Here is a 10270-nt window from a genome sequence, read left to right on the forward strand (position 1 = left end):
AACATTTTCTCAGAATTGCTATTTCTATAAAGCAAAATTGAGTTTGAAAGCATAGATTTTTAAGCAGAGATTATTCAGAAAATAAGTCCTTGAAAGTTGACAACAATGATTTAATATTAATAAAATTAACATTAATAAAATAGGTTTTAACTTGAAAATAGAATGAAATTAAGCCAAATAATTGACTCAAGTTTTCTATTTAATCCACACAGTATTTTTCTGGCTTATCTAAGTATTAAATCTACTGTAACCTTACTTCAGGGAGCAAGGCAATAAGAACATAAAGATTAATTCGAGAGCATAAGTTTTTCAGGTACATATTTTATATTTCCAAAGGGAAGACATTCCACTTTTACAAGATGAATTAGAAATACTTAAGAAAGATCAATGAAGAACACCTAAAGGGGACAACAAAGCTCTTTATAGCATCGCCTATAAGTTGTCACTAAAAGGTTTTGCTCTTACCCCAGATTATTGGTAGACCCCATGGTAATTGAGAAGAGGTATTCTCTAAGATCCCTTAGAAAATCATGGGTTTCCCTTCATGTAGTCACTAATTAACAAAAGTCTTGTTGTTAGTACAGGACTTTATTCATGTGGTACTATATATGACAAAAAAAAGATAAAAGGTCCCCTAAGGATTCATAGCTCCACAGAATTAGTGGAATACGTTGCTTCTTCACATGGAACAAGGATCTTTATCCTATTCACATTAAAGTTTAAGAAATGGAGTACATTTAGAAAATTTTCTATTGCCCTGAAAGTTATGAATTTCCCCTTACTAAATAGCTAAGTTCTCTAGTTACACAGATATAGGGCAAATGATTATCTATTTAAGCCAGATTAATTCTTCTCACAAACGAAACATACATACACATATATGTATCTTGTTCTGTAACTTACCTCTGCGCTTTTCAGAGACTTCAAAAGATTGTTAACTGTTTCTGGAAATGCACTTCCTAACATCCTCCCCATTTTTTCATAAAATGCCCCAACACATGCTACTGCAGCCCTATAAGAAGTGATATTCTACCTTTAAAACCATGTCAAATGCCCAACATTCAAGTTAACAGGACAACTTCATACAGTTTTATTAAATAAAGTTCTCACCTTTAAAATCAATTTGGATTGTTCTAGCTCTGGACTCACTTTTAATATTCATTATATTAGTATGGCAATTATCATTACTAAAACTCAACTTTTCAAAAATGTGTTTGATTTAGCAAGCAATGGCCCCTACATTATATCTCTGGTCAATAAATTTCAAACAGCAAACATTAATTAAAGGTCTACTATGTATGTGCTTACAATGGAATAGAGGCAGAGAACAGATAACAATTTATACTCTCATGGTGCTCTAGTAGGGCATTAAAAAAAATAAACACAGATGGTAACTATAATACATGATATTCTAGAAGTAAATGAGAAATTTCCTCATTGGAAAGTCTTGGAAGGAAGTCTTAGCAGGTAAAAAGAATCCTACTGCTATACCCAGAAATCTCAAGTGCATAGCAGTTGTTGAAAAGTCACTACCATGAATTATGAAGGCAGTTTTGTATAGATATAAAACAACAAATGATGAGGTAGGATATCATTGTGAAGTGAGTATATAAAATGTAGCTGAATGCCTACTAAGACTCATTAAAACTAACTTTTTTCTCAAAAGTTCCCTGATTCATGTATGACTCAATGTAAGAAAGAACAATGTAATGTACCCCCAGTGACTTCAAAGTTTAGAAAGGAAATTTAAGAACTTAGCAACTCAGAAGATATTTTGATTTCTTCATTCATAAATCATCCTGACTTCAGAAGAGGTTGTAACACAAAAAATGTTGGTATTATACATAGGTGCTGTTTAAGAGCACAATTTGGATTGCTGGACCATGACCTAAAATATTTAAGAACAAGTTCCAAGCAAGATAGACAATATAAATGCCAAAGTCAGGAAAGACTTTAATTGACCAGAAATTCAGTCTAAATAGAACATCTGCATTCTGTGCCACAAAACAGAATTAATAAGGACTTCCCTTCAAGTGTCCCTTCATTTGCAAAAAAAATAATTCCACTGAAATGAGCATTTCATAAATTCTTGATTTGCTTTGCTAATAATACCATATCTCAGATATATCAAGAAGATGGAAATTCTAGATTTAGTTTTGATCACCAAGAAGAACTGGTTGGCAAAATGGAAGTAAAATGAAGCTTGTGATCACAAAATCACCGAATGTTAGTTCTAGAATCAGCCTTAGATATTATCTAGTCCAACCCTCTAATTTTACAAATGTCAAGAACCAGACCCTAAGAAGTTAAGTGAATTGTCTAGAGTATCACAGTTAATAAGCAGGGAACCCAATATCCAAATCCAGATTTTTTGATAAGAAGTCCAACGTTCTTCTCCCACTTCACTCAAGTTTAGGTGATCCAAAAGACAATGGAAAGATACGCTGTTAATATAGATATTCTATAGTATATTATATTATCATGTTCATTTAAGTACAAGGAGTAGCAAAAAAGATACCATCAGGGACATATAAAATGAAAGGAGTCAAACTGACACTTGAGTAAGAAAAACAACATGTCAGCTACATCCACAACAGGGAACCATCAATGTCCATCTCTGCCTTCTGGGCACGGAAAGAGAATACTTTAGATCTGTTGATGATGGTTAGAAAGTCAGGAAGGCTAAAATCTAAAATTCAACTAAATTAAATTTACATTGAATGCATTCTGTTACTGGATGAGATAAAGTTTAGATAACATATCTATCTTGCCCTCATGGAGCTATGGTTTTGTAAGGTGATTTTACACATACGCACACAGATATAAAATCTTGATAAGTACAACATAAGTGTGCAAAACAAATTGTTACATGAAGAGTAAGAGGAACGTTCATTAGTGATAAGGAGATCAAGGCTGAAAAGAGAAGCCAATAAACTTAACAAAGATAAATCTTTTCAGTATGAAAAAGGCAGAACAAAGTAAAGAGATCTTGGATGTCCCAAATAGGTAAAGTAGAAGTAAGAAAACAGGATGAATTACATCTTGGCTAATTAGTGACCACAGAAGTACTATAAAGAATCACTAAGAAATCACAGAGGGGGAAAAAAAGAAATCACAGAGAATGAGAGAAATATCTATAAACTTCACATAGGAAAATACCTAACAGTCAAAAAAGGGGGCAAAGACAGATTCCCAGTTTACAGAACAACAAACATTATGTCAATTTTCATAAAAATTCTAGACTGTATTTATAAACAGATGATTTGTAAAGTATTTAGAAAAGCATAATATGGGATCACTAAGAAAAAAAAAGCTGTGCCAGACTAATTTCATTTGGGAATGGGGATAGGATAAGGCAATACTAGTAAAGTAGAAAGAAAATGATGGTGACATAACTTATCTTAATTTCTTCAAACGATTTGATGAATTTTGATCACTTGATGCACATAAAGGAAAACATGCAGACTCAAAGATACTAAAAACAGATTTGCAACTACTTGAAAATAACACCCAAATATTAATGATTGAGTGTCATCAATATGGAAAGATGTTTTAGGTACAATGCCAAAAGTTGCTATGTTTGATTCTGTACAATTCTTCAATTTTATCAAAGAATTACATAAATATAGAAGGCAAGTTTACCAAACAGACTGATAACACAAAGATGTGAATAATTAAATGGCAGACACATGATTCAAAATTATCTCAGCAGGCTGAAGCCAGTAAGATGAAATTTAATAGTAATGAATATAAAGTCCTGTATTTAAGTTAAAAAATCATTAGAAGAAAATGTAACTTGGCAACAGTTCATATGAAAAACTATTTTGAGGTCTAGATGTGCAACAACTGGGGAATGACTACAAACACTACAGTATACTAATGTGATGCAACATTACTGTGTCAGAAATGACAAATATGAATAATATAAACATGAAAGGTTTTTTTGAATTTATGCACTGTGAAGTAGAAAAAATATACACATCAACAACTACATGTAATACAACAGAAAAAATACATTTTAAGTATGACAAAAAATTAATTAGAAGAGGATATAGTTCAAATAAGCAGTTATTGCTAGAGTTCATTTTTTTGTCTCATCAAAATGCAAATAATTTTGGGTTTTGACATTCCAGTTCTTACCTTGGCTTGTTTGTTTGCATTTGTTGAAATTTTTATTAAGTTTTTAATGAAAATTTATTTTTAAATTGTACTGACATAATTATTAAATACTTATTACAGCAACCTTATTTGGGTTGTACCTGTATACCACTTGGATCATAGGAAGCAGTTACTCTTACTATATTCTGCACAAGTTAAAGCATTTAGAGACCTTTAATCTAGAATACAATTGACACTCTGAAATGAAGGAAGTCATATTATGATTTTAAAAAGAAAAGAATGACTATTCTGCCTTAGTTTATATCAAAATAAGTACTTACAGTTTGGTTGGCAAATAGGCTGCAGTGTCATCTTTATTTTTGATAATATCATTACACTTGTCAAGAGTTTGAAAAACAGTGAAAGTATCTCCAATGCTATAAAGAGCTGCAAGATTTTTAGCTAATAATTTTCTTGTTGGAGGGCCAGGAGAACTACTTATTAATCCAGTAAGTTGTTCAACAAGTTTTTTCTGTTTTTCCTTCACATCAGTCTGTCCCAAAAAAAGCAAACAACATCATTTTTACTTACATATATAGTTTCATTATTTTTTGCCCATTAAAAAACTAGTACTGAAAACCTAAGACACTCCTAGAAACATGTTATATTATACAACCATCAACAAAAATTGTAAGCTTCAGAAAGAGTACCAAATTAAATGAGCTCATTTCTCATTTTTCCTAAAATAAATCTTCCTTTCTTGGTCATGTAAACAGAAAAATCATACCTTGTTAGCAGCCACCAGGACTTTGTCAAGAAATCGTAACCACTCAAAGATAAAAACAGGCCTCTTTGCTTCAGTAATTTGGGCCAAAGCTTCTTCATTTAACAATAAACTATGGGCCAACTCCATTATTGGTGAAATTCTTGAATCACGATGTGTGTGCCTTACCTAACAGATTAAAAAGCATAAAACATTTCTTCTTCAATAAGTTTTTAATGAAAAGCTAAACAAAGTTTAAGCACGTAAAAATAAGAAGTAGTTACTTTTCCCACTAAGTAAATGGTCAAAGAATGTGAACAAAGAAATCTTAAAAGAATTGCAAACGAATAACAACCATATGAAAGAATGTTCCAAATCACAAATAAGAGAAATGCAAATGAAAACAACCCTGAATTTTCATCTCATACCTAACAAGTTGGAAAAAATTACAAAGAAGGGAATAGTCAATGTTGGAGTATTTATGTTAAGACAAACACAATAATGCATTGGTTCAACCATTCTGGGAAACAATTTGGAATCATGCAAAGAAAGTGACTTAAATGTACATACAATTTGGAATCATGCAAAAAAAGTGGTTAAAATGTACATACAATTAGGAATCATGCAAAGTGAGTGGCTAAAATATACATACTCTTCCACACAGAGATTTTGCTTATATGCATATAACCCAAGAAGGTCAATTGACAAAAACTATATATATATCAACATTTTTATAGCATCATTTCTTGTAATGGAAAAGAACTAGAAACCAAGTGGATGTCTTTCAACTAGAAAATGGCTAAATAAATTGTGTATATGAATGTAATAGACTATTACTAAGAAATAATGAATATGATTAATGTAGAGAAGCAAAGGAAGACTTTTATGAACTGATACTAAGTGAAGTAAGTAAAACCAAGAAAACAATATACATAACTACAACAATATAAATGGAAAAACTAAGAAAACAATGAACTGAATGCTATAAAATTATAATGACCAGACTTAACCCAAAGAGATATGAGAAAGCACCTCATTTCATTTCACTGTAGACACAGGGGACTATGGCTGTGGAACAATGCATATGATGTCAATTTTTAAAAATATCTTGGTGAATTGTTCTTTGTTCTCCTTTTTATTCTTTATTATAAAGTATCACTCTCTGAGGGAAATGGAAGGAGGGAAATGCTGAGAAATGTAGGTGATATAAAAACAAATGTATTAATAAACATTCAGTTTTTTACAAAGAAGCAAATCCTAAAATATGGAAGGGACTTTTGGTAAAGATCTTTGATATATAAAATCATTTAAATAAACCATACCCCAGATTGCAGAGATGGAGAACTTGCAGCTTTGAGGCCACATGTGGCCTTCTAGGTCCTTGGGTGCAGCCTTTTGACTGAGTCTAAGTTTTACAGAGCAAATGCTTTTATTAAGAGGATTTGTTCTATGAAGTTTGGATTCAATCAAAGGGCCACACTTGAGGACCTAGAGGGTCACGTGGCCTTGAAACTGCAGGTTCCCCACCCCTGCCCCAGAACATAGTTTTAACAGACCAGAATTTATATAAAAATTTAACAAATTCAACAATTTAACAAACATTAAGTGCCCAAGTGCAAGGCATTGTGCTAGTAGTCTAGGTATCAAGAATAAAATACAACACAGTGTTTGCCTTCAAGAGAGATGCAGCATATAAAATGATAAGTATGACATAAGGTAGAATGTCATGCGGAGTAAGAAATCTAGACCAAGAAAAACTGTCTAGGTACATTTGGAGAGGGAGAAAACACTTTCAGCTGGTAGGAACAGAAAAGACTTCACAGAAAATGGTGGTACCTAAGCCATGAGCCAAAACTTGGACATACAAGGGATTGCTTATATGAATATGTGGAAGTGGATGTCATGCTGAGTAAACTAATAATCTAATATAGTTAGAATATTGAGTACATGAAGGAAAGTAATGTGAAATAAAGCTGAAAAGGTAGCTTGGAGCCAGACTCTGTAAAGAGGAACAGGTGAAATAGTTTGAATAACCCAGAGGCATAGAGAATCACTAGGGGTTTTTGAGCAGTATAATGAGATAATGATATGATCACAGGCATGGGGAACCATTTCTGACTGGAGTGTCTCAATTTCATCACATATCCTTGATTTACTAATCTTCTTAAAACCTTGGAGAGACAAACAAAAGAACAGGAGAAGCTGATTTTATGGTATGCCCAAGAGTAATAAGAAACATCATTTCATCGGGCATTTATCTGGTCATCTCCTACTGAAGTAGGTGCTCATGAAAGTATTTTCAAAAACACTACCAAGAAAATGACTATGACTTAAGTGCTAACATTTCTTGCAGAGGGATGATGTAATAAAGAAAACTTACAAAGAGTTAAATTAAATCAACATATACTTGATATTTAGTGATTTCAATGCAAAAGTGGGCACAGGAGAGGGTACCACCACATTTTTTGCATTGCCAGTGAAGGCAACTTTTGGAGACCAGCAATGTGGAGCCAATTCTGATCCTAGAGCAGAGATGGAGACAGGAACCACAATGAACCACAATAGTCTACGTGCCAAGACTATCAGCTATAATTATAAATCTCATTGGAATGAGGAATAGGAGGGGAGATTGATTTCTCTCACTTCTTTTCCTTTTTCACAATTCATGATCTTGAAATTCTTTTCTTTATTTCTTTCCATGGAGTTTCTGTGGTTCAGGAATAACACCACTTATCTGAAAATCTGAGGACAAAGCTGGAGGAGATTGGGGAGGTGGTTGGAAGAAGAGGGTACATATTGTACAGGATTTATGTGATCACAGTATGTTAAAACTTTGAATCCATATATGTAGGGAGTCATGTAAAGATAGAGGACAGCCCAAAAGGAGAAGTTCTTGAGTGTTGTATAGACCATAGTTCATGTAATCTACATTCCAACTAAACTGATCTACTTTCAGTTCCTGCTACATAACAATCTATTTCCTATTTCCATGGCTCTGCTCAGGCTGTCCCCTATGCCTGTAATGAACTCCCTTGTTACCATCACCTCTTAGAAGTCTTAGCTACCTACAAGATTCAGTTTAAGTGCAATCTCCGAGATGAGGCCTTTCTTGATTCCCCCCTGGAATTGCTAGTGCTTCCCCCAAATTACTTTGTATTTCCTTTGCTAACACATTCCCCCCACCATTGGAATGTAAGCTCTTTAAGACATTTTGTCTTATATCCCCAGTACTTGGCACATAGAAGGGTTCTTAATAAATGTTTGTGAACTGATTGACTGATTGACAGTGAATAATCTGTTAAAAAATATGGTTGAGAAGTAAGGAACTTGAGAGAGCAAAGACTTGGTGACTCTCTAGAAGCTTCATGCCTATACATCATGAATACACTTTATTTAAGACTGAGAAGGCCTGGACATGGAGAGCACTGAATAACATAACAAAAATGAATTAATTATATTTTAACACACAGGCAATGACTCCTTACTGATATGGGAGTCATTCCTCAATCAGCTGTCTGTGTACCATCAGACCACCAACTTGTTAGAGCAAAGAAGGCTGGAAGAATAAACATGAGAAAAAGATATGGTACAAATTAAAACAACTCCAACTGATTTATTTAAAACAAGTTACTGATGCCAAAGGTCTAAAACAAAATACAAGGCAAGTAGGGAGGGTACGAATTTTTGTCTTATACAAAGCATAATATACTTATCAACTTTCACCATCAGCCTATCCACAAAGCTGTGATAAGGATGAAAAATGTAACAATTTTGTCTTGGTTAAGATGACTTCTGAAAAGGTTAGTTTCTATAATGCCTAGTAATAGTTTAAAAATGTGTTGACTAGAATTCTATGCATATTATTACCTCAAAATTATACTGAGTTAACCTATGTTTGTGAAGTCAATATATTTACCAAAAGAATACCACTAAAAAGCAAAGGCACATCCAAGAAACCCCAATATTTTAACAAGTGTCAAATATTGGCTTAAAAGCTAAAAGAACAAAATTTTTTATGATATCTTGTTTCTTCTTGTTTCAATATAATCTTCACTTTTTAAAATCCCAGAAAGTCTTCGATAAAGTAACATTATCATTCTCATGTAACAATTTATATTTGCACATAGTGTCTAAAAAGAATTACATTCTACAACAAAGAAGGCCCAATAGAAATGATACATTTCCATAGCTTGTTCTACACTTTCCCCCACATCGTTTTTTTTTTTGGTGGTAGATGGCACTATAAATCGCATGCTGGACAGTCAGCCAGAAAGACTCAAGTTCGAATTCAGCCTCAGAAACTTAGAAACTATGACTTTGGGAAAGTTGCTTAAAACGCTGTCTCAGTTTTCTCATTTGTAAAATGAGTATTATTATAATAATAGCACCTATCTCATTAGGTCGATCTGAGGGTCAAACAAGATATATAAAGTGCTCTGAAAACCTAAAAGCATTCTATAAAGTTTAGCTGTTATTAATACAGGTAGAACAGGTATCACACCCACTTAAAATATGTGGGCACTAAATGGTGTAGTGGACTGAGTGAAGAGCCAAGAGAAATCTGAATCTGAATTACAATTCTGGCACAACAGCCCTCGCCAGCTATTTCATAGAACCTTGGTTTCCTCAACAATAAAAAGGCGATAATAAGATGACCTACCTCGCCAGGTGGTTGAGAGCATCAGTCGATCAAAAAGGATTAAATGACAACTAGGTGCTAGGCACTGAGCTAGCCTCTGGGTATATGAAAACAAAGAATCAACCCCTGAAAAAGGAAAAGAAAGATTTTACATTCTAATGAGGGAAGCAGGCCAGAGAGGTGAAATAAATACATTAGAAAACAAGCAAAATCGATGAGATAATAAGAGGGCTTTGCACAAATTTGTAAACCATCCGCAGTTAGTAATACGGCCGTACTCCAAAAGCACGAAATAGAACCCAGAACTTTCTTCTCCCTACTCCTAGATGAGTGTTCTGGGCAGGCCCCCAGGTATCCCCCTAGCCTAGAGGAGGGCAGTACCTGGGACCCGGCAGATGCTGAGCTTCCCCTTCCCCCTCCCCCCCAGCATTTGCTGTCCTAGAGCTGCCCCCCACAGAACCTCTCCCACAAGGAAGGGAGCCCCCCAATCCTCAAAACGGAGACTCGGGGCGGCAGCAGGGGGAGGAATCCAGGTCTGACAAGGGAGACCAGCGTCCCTGACAGGACCTCGAGGTAACCCGACAGCCAAGACAACGGAACCGAGAGCAGCCCGGGGGGTGGGACAGTGAGAGACGCCCACCCCTCAGGCCTGGCCCGTCCCTCCGTCGGTTACTCAGTCTTTCAGAGCCGGTGAAGGCTCAACCAATGGGCCGAAATGGAGGGAGAAACCCGTTCGCTGTCGGGGAGCCCAGCAGAACCGGCGGCCGGGA

At 34.7% G+C, this 10270-nt stretch overlaps 1 protein-coding gene across 2 annotated transcripts in view; it reads right to left on the bottom strand.

Moving 5' to 3' along the window:
* The window catches only part of HEATR5B (HEAT repeat containing 5B), a 146150-nt gene that overhangs the window by 135643 nt on the left and 237 nt on the right, over window positions 1–10270 (bottom strand). For both annotated transcript variants that reach the window (XM_072634159.1, XM_072634158.1), the window contains exons 2-5: window positions 9522–9626; window positions 4886–5050; window positions 4440–4651; window positions 904–1012 (exon numbers count right to left, since the gene is read on the bottom strand). In XM_072634159.1, coding sequence (XP_072490260.1) covers window positions 904–1012; window positions 4440–4651; window positions 4886–5011 — 447 coding nt within the window. In that variant the 5' untranslated portion in view covers window positions 5012–5050; window positions 9522–9626. The remainder of the gene's footprint in view (window positions 1–903; window positions 1013–4439; window positions 4652–4885; window positions 5051–9521; window positions 9627–10270) is intronic.

Source organism: Notamacropus eugenii, chromosome 1 (genome assembly GCF_028372415.1).
Source record: "Notamacropus eugenii isolate mMacEug1 chromosome 1, mMacEug1.pri_v2, whole genome shotgun sequence".
NCBI lineage: Eukaryota > Metazoa > Chordata > Mammalia > Diprotodontia > Macropodidae > Notamacropus > Notamacropus eugenii.